Source organism: Centruroides vittatus, unplaced genomic scaffold (assembly GCF_030686945.1).
Source record: "Centruroides vittatus isolate TY-2023 unplaced genomic scaffold, ASM3068694v2 contig_2682, whole genome shotgun sequence".
NCBI classification, from domain to species: Eukaryota; Metazoa; Arthropoda; class Arachnida; order Scorpiones; family Buthidae; genus Centruroides; species Centruroides vittatus.
In genome coordinates, this window is record NW_027121707.1 from 1,121,028 (window position 1) to 1,141,705 (window position 20,678).

Sequence of the window (20,678 nt, forward strand, 5' to 3'; positions counted from 1 at the left end):
GTGTATTATCTTATTACACGTGTTTTGTCCTTTACGATTCTTTATTTTATCCGGTGCGTTACTTAATAATTAGATATTTTACGAGAGACTGGGTCGAAACGAATGCGCAGCCATTTTTATACACGTATCATGGCAGTTTAAGTGTTTATGATTCATTTGTTTGCTCAAGCTTATTCTTTGCATAAACCAATTGCGGAGATACAAAATTGAAAACGGATTCGCCGAATTTACCGTGTTTTCTACTTTAACATTTATTGTCTACAGTAAATGAGGATATATATAATACACTCTTGCATTGTTCTGCAAATAGTAGACAGAAAGAACAATAGGGATTATTATCTTTTATTTATCTTCGATTTCTATACATAAACCTATATATTCTATACGAGTTTTGAATTGTGTTTTAATGTGTATTTGTATACGGCAAAGAGACACCTATTTAGGTGTTACTAACGTGAAGAAAATGCGGCAAACTCCACGCGGCCGGGCATGAACCCACGACCAGTGTTCGCTGGTGTTATCCACTCGCCCATTAAAAATTGCCTTTAATGTTTTCCTCTTTAGAAGTGTCTTTTGTCATTATTAGTCTTTTGTCAAGGGTCGTTAACAGAATCAATTACAAACAATACCAGAATTAATTATAAAACTATATTTGCATCAAAGTAGTACAGTGAAGTATTTATGTTACTATGAAACAATAGTTTTATAAATAATTCTGTAAACTCTCCTATACAATATAATTTTTCCCCGTTTCTAAATAATACACTTGGACTAGGATTTTACGTTTTTCAACACAAAAACGCGCGAAATATCGTGATTTTTAAAATATTTTTGAAATTTTTCTACTGATAATTTGGTTATTTTCGAGTGATACATTAAACTTTATGAATTATCGTAAAAGTGATGCTGAAAATTATTTATTTTTGTAGGTGTTGTTATCAGTCACCGTAATGCCATGGCCACTACACGAGCCTTCCAGCTATTAGTGGGACCTGTTCTGTTAAGTATTTTCTGAAAATGGTGTCTTCTATAAATAAGAAAATTCTAACTTTTCGTACCTACGCTCGGAATACGAAGAAGGAAAGTAAAAAGATACAGTAAAACCTGTTCAAAACGGAACCTTCATAAAACCCAAACCTGCCTAAGCGGAAGGAATACTTCGAAACTCAGCGATTTTCTGTGTTAAAAAAGAAACTCGTTCAAAAAGGAAACCTGCCAAACCGATAAAAATATTCGGTACCGTGCGAGTTCGGCTTACACAGGTTTTACTGTATCCGAATGCGATAATAGTCGCAATTCTCGCGCTCCTCTCTGTCCGAGCTACATTTACCGTTGAATAATTCAAGTAAATTCGTATTAATTTTCGTTTTGCTCTCGACAGATCACATCCGGACGAATTGTACATCGCCTATCTTCCATTGGCCCACATTTTCGAATTTGCCTCAGGTAAACAGGCTTTTTTTTTTTTTCTTGAATTTTCTTCCGAATTTCAATGGCAGAGAAAGCTTCATTGTATCAACTTTGACCTCTTTTCAGAGCTGATCTGTTTGGTGCAAGGTATTCCTATCGGTTACTCCTCGCCCTTCACTATAACAGACCAGGTAAGTGAGTGTTCGCGAACGTTCGTTTGTCTGAGTGTTGATTGCGATTCTTACAGTCTTCCGGTCTGGTGGCGGGATGCAAGGGAGATGCCACGCTGCTCAGGCCCACCGTCATGTGTGGTGTTCCGGTAGGTATCTTTTTTTGTGGGCCTCTTTCATTCCAACTCTTCTTACTCTTCACTTTTTTTACTTAGCTGATGCTGGACCGCATCCGGAAGAACATCTGGCAGACTGTCGAATCTAAGGGCCAATTTTCCGCGCAGCTGTTTCGCTTCGCCATCGACTATAAACGCTTCTGGCTGGCACGTGGTTTCGATACCCCCATCCTTAACCGGTGTATATATATATATTTAATTATTATAATTCCAATTTATAATACGCAAACATAAGTACAGTACATGTAGAAGACATAACACTACTATATATGGGCGAATTAATCAGAATACTTAGGCTAAATATTCCATATTCTTAGATGATCTCACATTTTCTTTTTACTTTCTTCACACTCTTCACAGTGGTTCAAAGGTTACCATAATTTTGACCATTGTGTACTAATTTAGTCCCAAAGTAGGAGTAACATGTTATACCGTTAATTACACTTACAAAATTATTATTATTATACAGTAACGAGTCCGGCTTACGCAGAAGACCTGTGTAAACCGGACTCGCGCATCACAGAATATTTTCTCCGATTTGACAGGTTTCCGCGTTAAACGGTTTTTTTAAACACATTCTATTCCTAAGAACTCTTTCCGTTTTATTCAGGTTCCGTTCTAAATAGGTTTTACTGTAATAATAAATGTGTTAGAAGGCTGCTGAGCTTTAGCAATTGTTCAAAGTATGTGCACTTTCCACATTTACGCATCATAAAAATACAGCTAAACAACTACCTTATCTAAATACCAATGTCACTAACACTGCGTAACACGTGATAATCTCGCCCACTCTCAAGTATTTACAGAATACGAACATTTCGGGAAATTCTCTTTTATTCCGAAATATTGATATACAGTAAAACCTGTGTAAGCCGGAATCGCACGGTACCGAATATTTTTTCTGTTTGGCAGGTTTCTGTTTTGAACAGGTCTTTTTAACACAGAAAATCGCTCCGTTCCGAAGAGTTTTTTTTCTGTTTTAGGCAGGTTTGACAGTAAAAGCTTCGAATTATCCAAATTTATGCTAAAACAGTTGGAATTAATTGTATTTTTCAAACACTAAACACTCCCTATTATACGTTCCTTAATCGATACGACTGACCAGTTCGTTTGCCTTTCTTTTATTAATCCGACGTAAAAAGGACAGATGATCAATTATGTTGGAAGCATTTATTCCTGTTATTTGCACAAGAAGGAGTTTATATAACAAGTGTGTGCGGTGTTGCTAGGAGTTTTGAGAGGGTGGTGGACGTACATTTATTGACCCGTGTATTTACAATAACGAAACTGCAAAACACAAAATATTTCTGGGCTAAAGTTAAGAATAGTGGACTTTAGGAGTGGTTAAAGGACACCGACAGTATTTATTCTAAGATGTCAAAGAATATTCATGCCGAATTTCGTGTGGAAAACTCGAACCATTTACTTAACATCCGTACATACATCATTTGACTTTTGTATATATAAATAACGTGTTTTATACAATAGAATATCTGTTTCTGACCAATTTTTCAGAATCATATTTCGTAAGATCCGTCAATCGGTGGGAGGAAGACTTCGGCTGATCATCAGCGGATCCGCCCCTCTAAGTACGGACACTCATCTATTCATCAGCGACTGTCTGGGGCTCACGCTAATACAAGGTTACGGAATGACGGAGACGGCCTCTTCCTCCACAGGAATGGACTGTGAGTATCTTTCATGACCACATTCTCGTCATATTTGGTTTTTCTAATGGACGAACTTCGTGTCTAGATCGGTTCATCGTCCCTGGATCCGTCGGCCCTCCCGTTCCTAATTGTTTAATTCGTCTAGTCGACTGGGAAGAAGGTGAGACTATTCCTCTAATTTCTAATTTTCTTCCGTTGGGTTAGTCGTAATCATTTTATTACTTAATAAATAAATTTCTAGTGTTACTTCCCCGCTGTTATAACACGGGAATCGTCTCAAATTTATACATTCCTGGCTGTTATAACATAATACGGGTTAGTTTCCCGGTTGTTTAAATGTAATATTGTACTCCTGTCACATTTGTCCTTACGGATTTTTGGACTATCCAATTTTAGGACCCTCAGAACCCAAACAAAGTGAAAAATCTGATACCTGAGCTATGTGTGCGTGTTTTGTTTAATAACTCGGGTTGCAGTAATGATTAATAAACGAAATTTGGCACGGTAATTTGTATATAACGGACACTGCTGCTATTAAAGGGGTGGGGAGATAGGGATGGTCACGTGTAGTATCTCGAGTGGAGTCGAAAAAACGAATTGGAATCATTGTGTAATAAACAAAATCCTTATTTTTAAGTCAATATTCCACTAAATTTCACTGCGATTCAGAAAAAAAGGGAAACATGCGATTTTTGAAAAAGTACTCCACATTGTGTCTAGTGGAAAACATGTTTTGCACATAAAACGGGTGTGGAAACTGACAATGTTATGAGAATGACGTGCTATCGCGTGCAATGTCCTCGTGATATTCAACACTTAATACACTTATCCTAATCGCTTCTGTAATTTGATGCTACATTAAATTGGATATTGAGTATTATCACGCGCATTTTGTGAATTTGACAGTTAACCTGACCTTTAAACCAAAAATAATGTCTTGAGATATAAAATTCGTGAAAACGTGGATCTGTATACGTAAATAGTAAAAACATCTTGCTTTTCAATTCATCAAATCATCAAAGAATGCAATGTGAAACAGCTTTTTTATGCAAAACAATGCTGTAACGAAGCTGTGAGAAGGTAAAATTACACATTCATTGACAAAAAATTGCGTGCTAAGATAGAATTGCTCAATTACTACTAAATCAGACTATGTAAATGACTACTGTTACAGTCAGATTATATTCCTGGTAATGCCTTTAGAGTGCCTTGAAATTGTTAACGCAGTAACAATTTTAAGGCACTCATACAAATAAAAATGTTCACAAAGACTCGCTGTATTCAGAATTTTTAGTGTATATTTTCGAACGCCAGACATGCCTGTATGGCGCAGTCAGAATTACTCTTAGCTGACGAAATTTGAGAAAGGCCGCATATATTGGACAGAGGGAATCAAAATGGTCATTTCACTAAATTCCCTACAATGTAGGACGTTCTGATCTGATTTTGAGGAGTGTGGTGACGTCAGGGTACACATACATGGCGAGCAAACTCTGGATCAACAGGAGCTATAATCATCCAATCAGTGAGACAAGCACTAAGAGTTACAACGATATCTTTGTCCACGATTCGGAGACAGATAGAAGACTACAGAACCCCCTCCCGTGCCAATGGCACGGGAGGAGCAGGCAGAGGCAAATTTGCATGCATGGGGACTGTTATATGCGGCCTTTCTTTTTTTTTTTTTTTTTTTTTTTTTTTTTTAAACTCTTTCCGCCCTGTGGGCACTAAGAGGGCCTCTTTTAGTAGGCCCATTATGGGTTCGGCCAGGCCCACAATGGGGCGACCGGGTGGTGAGGGACGGGGCCCGACATATCCGAACGGACCACTCCCCCGAAAAATTCCTGGGGATTATTCGACCCGTTCGGATTCGATCCCGGGTCCACCAGAGCGGTAGGCTGCCACCTCATGTTATATGCGGCCAACATCGCCAGCTTCCTTTGCAGTGGTACTGGGTCAGAGAAGCATGGATTGTTACAGATTGGCAGCGTATCGTCTTTATCGACAAAACTCGGAACGAGCAGCCATTCTGTATTGTGTGAAAGTCCACTAGTGAGAACTTCAATCCCACCTTTACTGTTGAGTGTCACACTTCCTTCATTACTGTCGTGCTGGTCTGGAATGTCATCTCATTCGCCAACCGTTCACTTCTAATAATTGTGCTAGAGGCATTAACGAACAGTGGCGCATTCAGGAAATCCTCGGATATTGTATTTCAAGATTGGGCTGCAACAGCCATTTTACAAAAAGATAATGCTCGGCCTCATACAACTAGGGTTTCCCTTACTTTGCTACACTTCCTCGGCCTTCAGCTCCAAAAAATATTTTAATGTTTTGTTCACGTTGACACCACCCTCACGCAGCGGCCGGATGGCCGAGCGGTCAAGGTGGCAGCCTACCGCTCTGGGGGACCCGGGATCGAATCCGAACGGGTCGAAAAATCCCCAGGAATTTTTCGGGGGGTGGTCCGTTCGGATATGTCGGGCCCCGTCCCTCACCACCCGGTCGCCCCATTGTGGGCCTGGCCGAACCCATAATGGCCTACTAAAAGAGGCCCTCTTAGTGCCCACAGGGCGGAAAGAGTTAGAAAAAAAACCACCCTCACGCACTTCAATGTCGTGGGGCGATTTTTCAAGTAATACATACGAGTATATTTAGGTAACAGAAAATATTAATAATTATAACTAAATAATCAAATTGTAAATCGAAAGAAAATATAAATATTGATAAATGAGATAAATAAACATTAATTATAATGGGGCACAATGGGGCATCCGTGCTGAAAGGGACGGAGCCCGACATCAACAAACACCCCCGAAAAATTTCTGGGGTTTCCGATCGATCTGGATTGGTTCCCAGGTCCCTAAGAGCAATAGGCTTCTGCCTCAACTGCTCGTCCATCCTGCTGTTTGTATGGATCCAGGGCATGTGCCCACCTTTTTGTCTGGGTTGCTTTTTTCCTAATCCAGAAAGGGGCCCCAAATTCCATTATCAAGAAACACCTGAAAATTCGTGACTTCTAGCCTATTCCGCAAATATAAAAGCAATGAAGGCTATTTGTCCGTTGTCCCATTGAACTTCTTATGTTGACCAAGGCCTCGATTTCAAGGAATATTCCTTGTTTTCAAGTTAGCACCGGTTGCAACTAGTGCCAATTTGTGGGAACGTTGATCCGAATTTGAATTATAGTTTAAGCTTCTTACATAACGTATGATGCCCTTTCTTATTGCTTGTGTCCTCTTTTGTATAGTTTGTAAATCGAATTGTTTGATACGTTGTTTATTGTATTCAAAACTGATTTTACAATCAGTCAAGCTGGATCGATGCCCGAATTTTCCAGGTAGGTCTGTATCAGGTAAGAACGATCGAAGTACTGTAGTTATTTAAAGAGCTGTAACCAGTTGTATTAGATATTTCACAGAAAACGCAACTGCAAATAAATTTCTTCGATCCATTTACAATTTACAGAAAAAAATCTGAATAAATTATTAATTAAAGTTGTGTACTTGGTTCACCCACGTGCGATGAGGAAAGATCGACGACCTCAATAAAATCTTCGGAACACCCACAAAAATGTATCGTACCATTAGGATCTAATTAGATATTCCGTCGGATAGGCTACTTTAAATGAAAATTAGACTGGGCAGACACCAAAATTAAATGAAATTTTGATGGTAATCATTAGGAGGACATTCGAAGAAGCCGAATATCAAAGCAATAACCATAAAAAGAAAAACAAAACGAATTATTGACTCTTTTCTTTTGTAACTCCGCCCTGTGGGCACTAAGAGGGCCTCTTATAGCAAGCCCATTATGCGTTCGGCCAGTCCCACAATGGGGTGGCCGGGTGGTGAGAGACGGGGACCGACATATCCAGACGGACCACCCCCGAAAAATTCCTGGGGATTATTCGACCCGTCCGGATTCGATCTCAGGCCCCCCCAGGGCAGCAGGCTCGGCCACCCGGCCACAATTATTGACTGTAATGGATTTAGTAGTTGACTTTTTAATTATTTTAATTTTTTATTAATACATTAATCGGATTCATACTAGTCCGAATCCGAGCATTTAAACTGCTAAAATAATTTTATACAGTTTTAATTCATTGTAAGTACACTACAATATTATCCATGTAAGTTTTTCGAGTTTGTCGCCAGAGGCGCTTTTATGTTATTGTTATATCGATCGTCTTATATTATTTTTTTAAGTTAAAATTTGTTTTTATTTTCGTGACGTATTATTTTTCAATCTCAAATCTTCGTGCGGTTATTATTCTGATGCTCATTTTCTTGTTTGAAATGTGTAGCAAACGTAAAAGGCCTATTATAACAAGCGGAAATAGAATTTTAACTATTAAAACAATAGGAAAAGCACTTATATCAACCCAAAAATACTGAAAATGTAAGAAATGGAGACAAAGAGATAGAAAATATATCTTTTTATTAAAATAACTGATATGTTTGAAGCGAGACAAGGGTAACAATTGTAACCATTTATCTTTAAATCGCACTTAATTAAAATAATATATATGTAGAAAAATGATATATATATATATATTATTTTAATTAACTACCACTTAAAAATAGATACTGTAGATAAAATTATTATCCTGTCTCATTTACAACATATTAGTTACTTTAATAAAATAAAAAATAAAAAAATCCTGCAACGAGTTGCTTAATTTTCCTAGAAAAAATGTTAAAATTCTGTGTGGCGCCATCTGTTATATTTTACTAAAAACTTTTTAATTATTATAAACTGGTATAACGGCTTAATTTTGAAAGTAGAGTTGATTTTTACAAAAAAAAAAAAAAAATGTAAATGTTATAATGAGTAAAATCATTACGTCCGACTCTACTAGAGATATGTATGACACGTGACCCCCCTTTATCTCCTCACATCCTTGACCTTTAACCACCAAAATTTTAATAGCATCAATGCTCTAATACACAAACCTCCATGCAAAATTGCTGAAATTTTCGACCAAAAGTACAGGAGTTATAAAGCTTGAAAGTGGGTTTACAAAATAGTGCCCCCACAAAAAAATCCCCAGAATTTTTTTTTTTTTTTTTGCATTTTTCTACGTTTCAAACCCCCGAATCCAAAAAAGTAAAAATCTTGGGGGGTCATTTTTGACTTATCGCCATACTTCCCCCGTTATATATAACAGCCGGGGAAAGTAAAAATAAATTGTTTGTTTCCTTACGATCATTCCTTTCATTGTCAATTACTTTTGGCTTGTTATTTTATCTGTTAGTTAAATGTCAACAATAAATTTATTATATTGAATTACGTAGATATTTTTCTTTTAAACGTGACTATACAAAGCACATTCTTTGTGTTTATATAATGCAGTAAAATACATTACATAACTAATAATCTACGTACATTATGTCGTATCCAAAGCTTCTTTAAGTGTTAAAGTTATCGAAATAAATTTATTCACTTGTTATATATTTAAACTATTTATTTTTTTTATTACTTCCACAAATTAACAAATATTGACTTACTGTAGTACAGTGTGTGTGAAAGTACTTGCGACTGAAAGCGAGTGGCCTGCACTCTGGTGGTAAATTAACTAACTATTATTAACTGGCGCGGTTTCATTGTTTTCTAGTATTTAATCGATGCAAATTTTGAGTCTAGGATTAAATAATTAAAAAAAACTATGCTAATTTTTTATAATTAAAACAAGTGAATTTCGTATTAATAAAGTAAAATGGAACATTTATAATAAAATAATTAAAACTTATGAGTTTAGGCAGGTCAGAAAGGTTGGCAAATAAGGTGTAGAATAGAAAATTTTGCCGGAGGATATTGGTTCCTAAATTGGCCACGTAGAAAATACAGCGCTGTGATCGGTGACGAAAGCGCCATCTGTGTTCGCTATTGTATGACAAATGAATCGAACTTCCGCAACGTTACGTACCAGCTGCAAATAATGTAATCATTTCACCTTGGCTAGTTATCGATTCGTAACGTTGCGGTTACGCTTGTCACTACATTTCATTCGACATTACTCATAATTTGTATAGTTAATGTTCTTAACTCGAAAGTTTCGAAGGACAATATTATACGTGACTGCGAAATATCACAGAATATTTTGTAGTACTTCGTGTATTAATTAAGTATTGCACTCCGTCCTTATGTACGATGAGCGCTGAACCCCCGATAAATTTTAGGTTTATACAATGCTAAAAATAAAACAACGATTCGTATGTTTATACAGTAGCTGGCTAGAACTCTAATTGCACTAAAGTTAACATTCATTTGCAAAGTTTACGGTTCATTAAGCAGTCAAACACGTCGATCTGGTACATTCTTCGCCACTCAAGTGTCACGTTTTTTTATTAGTAATTGTGCATGTAAGTTTTCATTCTTTCCTCGTGTTTCAAGACCCTACTCCCAAATTTTGTAGAATATTCTTTATTTCTTTATTTTGAATGTAAATGAGTTATATTATAAAAAGAAAAAAACATGGGACGGATGTAAGTATGTGGCCTATTTTTTCACATTGTCAACTTATTTGTTAGGCATTTGCCTTACTGATAAATCGAATCTTTGGTGATTGAAATGTGCATTCTAAACTAACGTAGATTTCTTTCTGGATGATAAAAACTGGGCACACACTACTCACGATACTGGAATCTCAAACGTTTGATACTGCGAAATTTTTTTGACTTGTTACACCTGTTCTTCTATATATCTGCTTCCAGTCTATCAAAACCACATTCTATATTATCTGCCAATTGTCAAAGTATCCGGTGTCACGATCAGTATGAGCCAAACACTGTACAAGAGTTAAACACCTCGACAAATCAGGCCTTCTGCTTCATTAAGTTCCACTGGAATGGGCTGATATCCAGCTGCATTGTCGTCCAGCAAAGAATGAAATCCATGAAAAATATTCAACGTATATACAAGTAAACATGCCATTACTTTTTCCCAAGCTTGTTGAATGTCTGCAACAGTAGATTAACTTGCAATATGCATGCTATGGTATTAACTAAAGTGGAATTGCTACTGTGCCATCTTCGCTTTCACCGGAGCAACATGGAAAATCAAAAGAAATTTAATTATAACAGACAGTAACCTGGTTTAATTCCGTTATCTTACCCAATTATTTACTGTTCTTAGAAAGATTCTGCTGGTAAGTCTAATTTACTTTGTTTTAAAAATGTATTATTCTTGCAGGAAACTACCATCCTACGGATAAACCTAATCCTCGCGGAGAGATTGTAATTGGAGGAGATTGCGTAACAGAAGGTTACTACAAAAACAAACAGTTGACGGAAGAATGTTTCAAAGACGAGAATGGCACAAGATGGTTCTACACTGGAGATATAGGAGAATTGTTGCCAGACGGAAACTTTAAGATAATAGGTAAGTAACAGAGTTTCATTCAAAGATCTTTTGTAATCGTATAAGTAACAATAACCAGTTGCAACAAGAGATATATTGCTATTATTTCGGTAAGAAAAACACATCCATGAGGGTAGGGAACCATTATTCTATAGTATGGTGTCAGTTGTTGTGATGTATTAATGGCAAAACCCAAGTATATCTCTCTTTGCAATTGGAATCCTACGGTCTGAATAACATTTTTTCCCGGTCAGATCGAAAGAAAGACATCGTCAAGCTGCAACACGGAGAATACATCTCACTAGGAAAGATCGAATCAGAATTGAAGTCCTGCCATCTAGTAGAAAACGTTTGTGTTTTCGCCAACAGCCTGCACGACTTCGCCGTAGCCCTAGTCTCACCCAACCGGGTCCAACTACAGAATTTGGCCAAACAATTGGGCAAAGAAAGATTTAGTTGGGAGGAAATGTGTCGAGATGCAGAAATCGTCCGTCGAGTGACCGAAACCGTGGTGGGCCATGGGACCAAGTGTGAGTTACTTACAGTACATTGCACGCATCTAAGTACATTACAGTACTAAGTGGGAATATGACGTTTGTTTCGTTTCAGGTCGAATGTTAAAGTGGGAAATTCCTCGAAAGGTATATTTGTGCAGCGAAGAATGGACACCGGAAACGGAACTGGTGACGGCGGCTTTCAAAGTTCGAAGAAAAGCCATCGAGAACCACTACAAAGACGTGTTGAGATCTCTGTACCAGAGCGAATAAAGACTCGATCGACGATACCAAAATTTCTTTCCTCATTTTATTTATAAATATTCATATCACCCTCGACGTATTAAATATAAAATTTCTGGGAAGATATGTACAAAATATTACAGCGGCGGCGTACAAAATTTCCGCCGCGGAAGACCAGGATTCGCGAATTAAGTAGGATGTGATTGGCGTGGTGCTTCAGAAGTAAATCATCAGATCGGGATGAGAACAGGGGTGACTCGACTTGCCCAGAGGTGTCACGCTGACGTCTGGATCCAGCTCCGTCTAGAAGGGGGAAAGTACAGTACGTGATCATCAAACGCATTGTTGGTATTCTCAAAAATCTTGCCCCGGATACTCACCCTATTGGGCTGTTCGTCCTCCCAGCTTAACTTTTTTATCCTTCTGGGAATGGATCCGGCGGATTTGATCAGATCCTGATACTTGCTCATCCTAGGTTGAATACTGGGGTGCTGTGGTACCTCGTCCGTCATCTCCACCTCGCTCCTGACGGCTTCTATATTGACACCCGATGTCACGCGACTGCCATCGGCCATGTTAAAAATGGGATTTTCCATTCCTCCTGATCTGTTTGTCACGCCCTCTTGACTTTTAGCCACTAAAGGCGTTCCCGACATGAAGCTGGCCATCTTGGTTACCGGAGGGCGCGGAGAAGAGTTCATGGTCGGCAGGCGATTTCTGTACTTTTTACTGAAATGCACGGAAATTTTAATGGAAATTCGGAAAGAATTCTAATCCTTTACAATGCATTTAAACTCACTGCTTTAGGATGTAAGAAGTCAGAGTGACAATGACGATAAGTAGAGACCCAAGAACCACCCCGAAAACGATCATCAGGATGAAGGAACTGTCGTCTTTCTTCTGTTTGTGAATGATTTCCTGTACCAAATTATCCGGAAAGCTTATGGTGGCCGGAACGCTGGACTGTCTGGGAGGAACTCCATCGTCGGTAGCTACCACTATCACGTGACAGGTGGTAGCGTTTAGAATATCGAGGTTTCTGACACGTAGTTCTCCCTCTTCGTTAATGGCGAAGATCCTGCAGACAGGGAAGAAAATTTGTAATAAAATTTCGCACGTTCAGAAGAATTTGTCTAAATTACGAACCTGGCGAAAGGTCCTTTTAGACTCAAATCGATAGAATCGTTTACGTCTTGATCGCTAACCTACGAAAAGAAACAAGGTACGTCAGAACGGGTTTCAAATTCGATTCGAGGTTCTTCGCATTGTTTTCAAACACTACGACAATGTAATGATTTTATTTTTTTGTTGTAATTATAACATTAATTTGTAAGGGGTAGGAACCATAACTGCTTGTAAGTTTTCCCAGTAAAAATCCCAACTCCCAACCACGTACTGTGTAAGACAATAAGACAATACACAATCTGTTTTTCCCGTTGTAATTTCTATCCATGTTTTCTTGATAAAAATTAAAATAAATTTCATATATACGGAACAGAAAGTTTGTTGTATTACTGTTCGAAATATTAATAATAAACACAGGAGCATAACTTTTTGACTAGCAATGTTCTTACACTATATATAGAGTCCTCTAATTCAAATTCGCATGAAGTTATAACGCGCCACGTTTTTCGTTTTCTCAATAAAGTTTCTTCCTCTGTTAAAGCTGCTTTCCACATCACCAGAAAATACACCAGAAACGGAAAAGCCATGCCGCTTCCTGTCCAGGAGTTTCCATCCACCAAAATCCAGTGGGAAACCTGGAGTATAAAGTACTTCCATTTTTCCATTTCCGTCGGATCTTCCGTCGTGTTTCGAACACTAGAAAAACAATGGTTGTGGCGTAGTAGTTGTGACGAAGGATAATGACACTATACTGTCCTCTATTTCCCCAGAGGTAACCTGAAATTTCTTTCTTCCAGTTTTACCCGCCCTGATCATAGGGAATAGGATGTTCCTCCGTAGATAATACTAAACCACTCATATATTTCGCTTCTGTGTTAGTATCTCGTATACCAAATCTAATAGTTGATCCTAATTTATTCCGGCTGATTTCTATCTATCTTAGGGGCTGTCAATGAATTGTGTAACTCGGATATCGGGGTATTCGTTACCATGCGTGACAAGGGGTGTTTACAAAAGCGTTTTACTGTACTGGTAGGGTTTTCTGCACTGCATGTTAGGGAGAGTCAGTATATGATTCAAGTAGTAAATTGTACGACTATTTTGTGATGTCATTCGTATTTTACGACCATATCGGTGCTCGACCACAATCGTACTTACCTCTATTTTGCCTACTAAAGTGCCGGAACGAACGTCGGAACCCTTAACTATAAAGCTGTACTGATTCTGTCCGAATTGAGGATCGTGATCGTTGACGTCCACCACGCTGATATTGACACGAGCAATATCGCTCTATCAGAAAAATTAACAAAAAAAAAAAACAGTAAGGATTGGCCAATTATTGACGGTTTCTTTTGCAGAATAGCACGTGTCTTACCTTGGTACCGTCCGTAACCAAGACTCGCAGTTTGTAGTGTTGTCGACTTTCGTAGTCTAAGGGTTTTATGACGATGATTTCACCCCTAAAATAACGAATACAAAGAACGTTTTTGAACGTTTTAACCAATGAAAATTCGGAAGTACAGCAGGGACTTACGTAGGATGAATGGCAAAATCTTCAGAGGGGTTGTCTAAGAGGCGAAAGGTGACGTGCTGAAGGTACAAACTCGATTAGTTTTACATCTCTCGAATCATCTCGCGCTAAAGAGGAAAATTATTCATACCTTATCCGGAGGTTTGGTGGTCTGGACGGTCAGAATAACTTGTCCAGGAGGAGCGCTTTCTAGAACCGAAGTAGAATAATCGGTCTGGAGGAAGGTCAGTTCCTGGTGAGCGGAAATTCGGGAACTAGAGATGGACAGGGTGGTCAAAGCGTATCTGTCCGGATTATCGGCTTGCGTAGCCCGTATCACCAGAGTGATGGGAAGATACAAGTCGTCGGGAATGGGAGACCGAATAGACAGTTGGCCCGTATCTTCTTGGAGACGGAAGTAACCGTATTCCGTGGCATCTGTAACAAAGATGGCCCGGTCAAAAATTCGAATAAATGACCCTTCGGCGAAAGATGTACCGTGTATCACTTACTGGAATTGAAGGAGTATACTATGGGGGATCTGATTCCTCGATCGGGATCTTCCGCCTTCAAAGGTGAGGGGGAGGTCTTCAACACCTTTCCCTAAACGCAGATTGAAAGAGGTTAAATCGAAGCGAAATACTAAATTTTGAGTCCATCAAAGTCGAGGTAAACTCACGGGTTTGGGATTTTCAGGTAGAGATGCGGTATAACGATCCGAGACGAATTTAGGATTTTGGTCGTCAGCGTCGAGCACGTTGACAGTAACAGAGGTAAAGGCACTTTGAGCGGGTTCTCCTTGATCCTGCCAACGAAATTAAAGTTAAATAGTATCCTCAGCATCCTCACTATTAAATTTTCTAGTGTGCAACTCACCTGAGCTCGAATGGAGACGGAGAAGGTAGGAAGAGATTCGTAATCCAGGGAGGCGTTGAGTATTAAAATTCCATCGAGTGGCGTATTGAAGGCCACCAAATGCTGTAAAGTAATAAAGTCATTTTGTAGAGTCGGTAGCAATGTAGTTTGTGGGGGGGTAGAGAAAAATCTAAACGACTTACCGAGTGTTCACCTCCTTCCACGTAGTATTCGACTGTGCTGTAGGGTCCCGTTTGGTCTCTGTCAACGGCTCGAATGCCTCGATATATCACCGTTCCCACCACCGACACCTGTTCCAGCACCAAAAAATCAAATACAGAGAATAGGAAGAGGTATGTCAATAGGACCGACGTCAATAGGTGATAATAACCGGATGTTACGTACCTCGCTGACGTTGACGGTGTAAGGAGCACCCACGAATTCCGGTCGGTTGTCGTTGGCATCAGTTACTATTATTCTAACCGGAATGGTGATACTCTGCCAAATAAACTTGCAATTAATTAAATTTTCCTCTTCTCTAGTGGATTTACGAAAGGAAGTTATCAATTTTAATAGCTTTCTGGATCTTCGCATCCACGTTCATGAATAAAACCACGCGAACCCGCGACCTGTTCATGTGGTTTAACCACTCGGTGGGCCTTAAAAGAGGGAGGAAAACGAAAATTTAAAAATAAATTGAACTAAGTGGCATAAGAAGAAATTTGCTAATGGTTTCTCTCCATTCGTACCTTTGATCTAGTGTCATAAATACGGAATTTATATTTGTAAAGGTAAACGTGAAAGCTTGATCTCCAGGAAAATTCGAAAGAATTATTGACACTGCGGATCCGCTTAAGTTCACCGGTGATTTATTTATTTATTGTTTGCATTGTGTAGCGTCGGCCATTATTATTTTTAAAAGATAAAAACACTTTCTCGAGGAAAATATAATCATCATCATCCTCGCGTTATTCTAAAATGAGTTCGTACATTAAGAGTTTGATAATTAAACAATTTTCATGCGTAAATTAAAGATTTTCCACCGTCAAACGAAAAATTTCGTCTGTCCATCACGTTTTATTTCTTAAATCTCTGCTCAAAAATCGAAGATCTGGCGTTTTTACCGGAGAAAATTATTATCGCTCTGCCCAATTATATCTATGTTTTGGGAATAAAAGTGCTTCCCAATACCAATGGTGGGGGTTCGGCCAGACCCACAACGGGGTTGGCCAAGTAGCGCGAATGGAGCGTGACATATTCCCGGGAAATCGCTCGCGTGGATTCGATTTCGGGATCCCCGCCCAGAGAGATACGTTGACGGCTTCAAACAGTAGTTTAAGGACGGCCATACTAGCAATTAGAAAAAAAGGTGATAAACAGGTTGGATGGTGTTAATTGGAAGAGAGAGAGAGACACTCACCAATTCGTCGCTTCCCTTTTGCGAACAGACGACGTCGAATTCGACGCTGGGAGGTCCTTCCATCCCTTCGCGATCCAATTTCTTGGCCAAGACCAACTCCTTGCTGTCGGGTCGGATGACCACCGGGCCGTCGGGTGGCACCAGACTCAAACGAATGGTGCCGTTCTCTCCCGGTTGACCGGAAATGGACAATCGACCTACCACGCTCCCTATTGAAGAAACAATCGACGTTAGTTCCCAATTTTCTCGCCATCCCACCTTGGCGATTTTTCCTCTTTTATTACCTTCGCTCAGGTTCTCGTTGACGATGATGGTTTCCGAAGATCCTCCGTCAGTCAGATAGCACAGGTCGTCTGAAAATAAAATAGGCGTTTAATTAGACAGATTTGGACACGCGACGATACGATATCGATCGTACGCGCGACAGTTCGAATTAACGAGAGCCTACTGTAATAGTACGAATTATTTATCTTATTGTTTAATTAAACAATAGAATTCTTCTTCGGGTAAAGTTTTACCCTTTTTCTAGGACTTGTAAAAGCCAGAAATAACATTTATCTTCGATTTTACGCTTCAATTTCTCCGACTTTAAACAAAAAATAAGCCAAACCAAATAAAATTTGGACGTCGTCCACGAGTAAACACGATTTCTTATCAAAGGCGGCCCACGTCAAACAACAAACATTAAGACTGTCGACTGGTTCCCCCTTCCTCTAAGAAGGTAAAAAGAGCCAGAAGGTTGGAGGGAAGACGGAAGAGGGGAGGTAAACAGGGGAAAGGAACCAGGTGTTTGCCATTTCGAACGATGGTGGCCCGGGGCTGCAGTCGATGATGGAAAAAATGCCGCGGGCCACCGGAAAGGCGATTGTTAAGTCTACAAAAAGTTATATCGACACCCGAAGATAATACCAACACCACACTACTTACGCGTTACTCCTTCTCTATCTACGGCCGCAAATAACACAGAAAAAACAAAAATATCAATGTAAATGACAATGCTAACGCGCTTCCATCTTAGAATTTCCTGTATCTTTCACGAACAGGATAACAACTCCATACTTATACCTACAATTCCACACGTGTTCCTACAAGGAAAGAGTTGTAAATCGTTGCCGAACAATGTAAACATAGTATAATAATTACGTTAATTAAACTACGAATAAAGTGTATTGTAGTTTACTTCCATTGCTGCCAGACTACCTCCGTGTTTAAATTCTTAACCGTGTAAAGTTTTGTGGCAGGTGTTCCTTTCGATTTTAAAGAAACAGCTGTTCCTAGCATCGAATCTCTATAATTCTCGCCTCGTTTCCTTCGATTGCCACCTGACATTTGTACGAAACACTTGTGATTTAAACCTTCTACTTTCAGTTGTACGGAATAAGCAGGTTTTTAAAGGTATCAAACCTGTCTAATTAAGCAAATAAAGCTTTAAAAACGCTTAATATCTCTGGCATACAGGAAATATGAAAGGGGGGGTAACATTGAATTTCTTTAATCAATGGCATCGAATTTTAAAATTCCTATTATAGACTCCACTATAAATAAGCGTCGTGACTATAATAGAAGAGTTGTTCCATATAAAACAATTCGAAGATCTATCTGACCATCTGGCTATTGTTTATTTTCGAGTAACGAGTTAATTAAGATCTTCGTGAGCGCTTCTTCTAACTTACGAAGCTGGAAATTTTCTAATAAACAGTTCTAGAAAATTTCTACAAGTGTGCAGAATAATACAGTTCACTTACACACGTGACAATTAAATTCCTGTGCCTCAATAGGTATAATCGCGAACTTTTCACCGTCCTTAATTAAGAGATTTAGGAAGAATTTTCTCGATTAAAATGGCCGAAGTTACTATCCGAAATAAGTAAACTTGGCGCCACACGTCAGTCAGACCGCGACGTGTATTGTGTCGTCACTGGGGGAGCGAGCGGAAATAAGTGTTCTACGTGTATAAAAGCTGGTGTTAGACAGCGTGACCTTGTCCGTCACGCTTTTTGTTTTCGAAACCCGACACATGACAAAGGTTTCGTTCCACCTTTTTTTTTTTATTATTATTTTCATTTCGACAGAACCCGTCGCTGTATGCCAGTTTAATTGTTACGTCATTTCGTCGTCTCTCGAGATGCCGAAAATTCTTTTTCACGTACCGCATTCCATTCTCTTCGCTGGAGGGCACGCGACAGCGCGTCACCAGGGTCAATCCGAATCTCTATTTTAAACTATACCCATTAAAAACGATACAATTAATTAAAAGGCCCATTGCTAATTAATGAAAAGTACAGAAATCTTCCCATTCTGACGCGAAACTTTCGGCAATGATTTCGTACGTGGAAGACGGGTTTATTCGGTCGTAACCGTAACGTTTTTAATGACGTCATCGCTGGAATTCTCGAACTTTTTCGCGGACAAGCCAACCGCGCTATGAATAAGCTCCCATTAATAATCATTTGGTACGTTCGAGGATTTTTTCACGGTCACGAATTGCCTGGACGAAAATCTAAATGAAGTGTGCACGCCGAAAACAAAACAAAGAAAAAAATATTATTATTAAATCTTCTCCGGGGTTTTTTCTTTATCTAAGGGACTCTTCGGGAAATTCTTTGTGACATTCGAACACCCCTAAATAATGGTACTTTAAATATTACAGACGTATTTTGAAGTACGGATGATGATTATCTTCGAAAAGAATAGTGTCGTTATTTTTTGAATGAAGTGTTTTTACGTGTGTAAGATAAGAGGGGTGGCTTTGTTTCGGTATCAATGGGGGGCAGTAAAGAATGAAAAGATGGATACGTCAATAAGACACGATAAACACGAGCCTAGTTTCTCTGGTACGAAAGAATCGCTTCCGAATATTCGATAGGAATTTCATACGCGGAAAATAAAAATGAGGTGGAAAATTTCACCCAAAACCGGATCTGAAGGAAGAAAAAAAAAGAACAAAACAATCCTTTCTTCCCGCCAAAACACTTCTCGTAAAATAATAGGAAGTCGGACACTGTCGAGTGAAGCATGAATTCGTAATTACCAAGTACTTTTGTTGGAGAAGGATGTGTACTTTACACCGGGATGTGTTTAACCTCTCTTCGAGTGTTTATGTTTTTTTAAAAAATACGATTCTGTATGCTTTCCTAGCACACAAGAGACTGAATGGATAAAACCACCAAAAGCTAGTCGTGTGTTCGCACCTGGTCAACCGGCTGACCACGTGCATTTTCGGGTTTGTAACACACCTGAATAGGGGCTAGTTTCTCATAGAATGGCATCCCTCCCCTTGGCAGAGCGCTCAAGTGTTGCGCTGCCGTATACAAACACACAAACTTCCTCTATTTTGAGTGTTCCAAACATATTTACATTAATAAACTAGTTTATCGTTGTTTATTATTAACTTGTGTATCAACAGCCTGGCTGTTTCGGCTAGTACACGTTTAAATCTTCTTTCTTATTATACATTTCTTTCCTCAATTACCCATATAATAACAGGTTTCCCCCTAAGAACATTTTATGCCAATAAATTCTTATCTTTTTAAGATGAAAACGAGAGATTAAATTGTGTAAAACACTCCCCGATTTAAATATAAAATAAGAAAATGATAGAGAAGTGTCTAAAAACGATTAAAAGAATACAAAAAATGATGTAGGTCGCGGCACTTTTACGAGGAAGGAGAACGAACATATCGCAATTTCCGTAATTTTCTAAAAGGGCTTGGCGTAATTATAAAAGGGAGGAGGAAGAACAGAATAAATTTAACACGAAACCAGATTATGGAAACAAACACAAGAAGCCTTTCTCGATTTAATTGGAGGCAATCTATGGATAATTTTCGTTTTTTCTTCCATACAAAATATATATTTTTCTAAGTGATTTATATTGGGTTCGAGTGGTGAATCATCGTCAACGCACGGTTCGTTCATTCGAACGTCATTAACAAATAAACAAGACAGGTGACGGAAACGGCTCGTCATCTGTTCGTTTGTTGTCAATAAAACGTATGTGGGGCGAGACTAATGCTAATCTTTCGAGGTTAATCCGCTCTGGAAACTTGTTTCGAGCCACCGGACGATCCCCCCTTTGAGTATTTTAATACTCTTTCAATGTATTATATCCCCTCTCATAAAATTACAAGCGCTTCTGTAAACCAATGCCCATCTTCACCCGTAATCAGTACTGTTTTGCATAGGGGCATCGCGTGGTAATAACCAGAGGGTTCTACATTTTCTTCACTTTAATCTGGTGTTT

The 20,678-nt window shown here is 38.9% G+C and overlaps 2 protein-coding genes across 3 annotated transcripts in view; one reads left to right on the forward strand and one right to left on the reverse strand.

The window, feature by feature from the left end:
- The window catches only part of LOC136971694 (fatty acid CoA ligase Acsl3-like), a 26,961-nt gene extending 13,935 nt beyond the window's left edge, over positions 1 to 13,026 (forward strand). The window contains exons 8-17 of the mRNA XM_067266172.1: positions 930 to 999; positions 1,382 to 1,446; positions 1,537 to 1,601; positions 1,658 to 1,729; positions 1,796 to 1,935; positions 3,272 to 3,444; positions 3,512 to 3,586; positions 10,621 to 10,809; positions 11,043 to 11,318; positions 11,398 to 13,026. Coding sequence (XP_067122273.1) covers positions 930 to 999; positions 1,382 to 1,446; positions 1,537 to 1,601; positions 1,658 to 1,729; positions 1,796 to 1,935; positions 3,272 to 3,444; positions 3,512 to 3,586; positions 10,621 to 10,809; positions 11,043 to 11,318; positions 11,398 to 11,555 — 1,283 coding nt within the window. The 3' untranslated portion in view covers positions 11,556 to 13,026. The remainder of the gene's footprint in view (positions 1 to 929; positions 1,000 to 1,381; positions 1,447 to 1,536; positions 1,602 to 1,657; positions 1,730 to 1,795; positions 1,936 to 3,271; positions 3,445 to 3,511; positions 3,587 to 10,620; positions 10,810 to 11,042; positions 11,319 to 11,397) is intronic.
- The window catches only part of LOC136971693 (protocadherin-15-like), a 25,697-nt gene continuing 16,597 nt past the window's right edge, over positions 11,579 to 20,678 (reverse strand). The window contains exons 3-17 of one of the 2 annotated variants that reach the window (XM_067266170.1): positions 16,720 to 16,788; positions 16,436 to 16,644; positions 15,421 to 15,513; positions 15,219 to 15,326; positions 15,037 to 15,138; positions 14,840 to 14,965; positions 14,673 to 14,763; positions 14,312 to 14,598; positions 14,185 to 14,240; positions 14,026 to 14,110; positions 13,809 to 13,940; positions 12,672 to 12,730; positions 12,325 to 12,603; positions 11,906 to 12,254; positions 11,579 to 11,828 (exon numbers count right to left, since the gene is read on the reverse strand). In XM_067266170.1, the coding sequence (XP_067122271.1) occupies positions 11,742 to 11,828; positions 11,906 to 12,254; positions 12,325 to 12,603; positions 12,672 to 12,730; positions 13,809 to 13,940; positions 14,026 to 14,110; positions 14,185 to 14,240; positions 14,312 to 14,598; positions 14,673 to 14,763; positions 14,840 to 14,965; positions 15,037 to 15,138; positions 15,219 to 15,326; positions 15,421 to 15,513; positions 16,436 to 16,644; positions 16,720 to 16,788 (2,132 nt within the window). In that variant the 3' untranslated portion in view covers positions 11,579 to 11,741. Of the gene's footprint in view, positions 12,255 to 12,324; positions 12,604 to 12,671; positions 12,731 to 13,808; positions 13,941 to 14,025; positions 14,111 to 14,184; positions 14,241 to 14,311; positions 14,599 to 14,672; positions 14,764 to 14,839; positions 14,966 to 15,036; positions 15,139 to 15,218; positions 15,327 to 15,420; positions 15,514 to 16,435; positions 16,645 to 16,719; positions 16,789 to 20,678 lie in introns of both variants that reach the window. The other variant, XM_067266169.1, reaches the window with a different exon arrangement.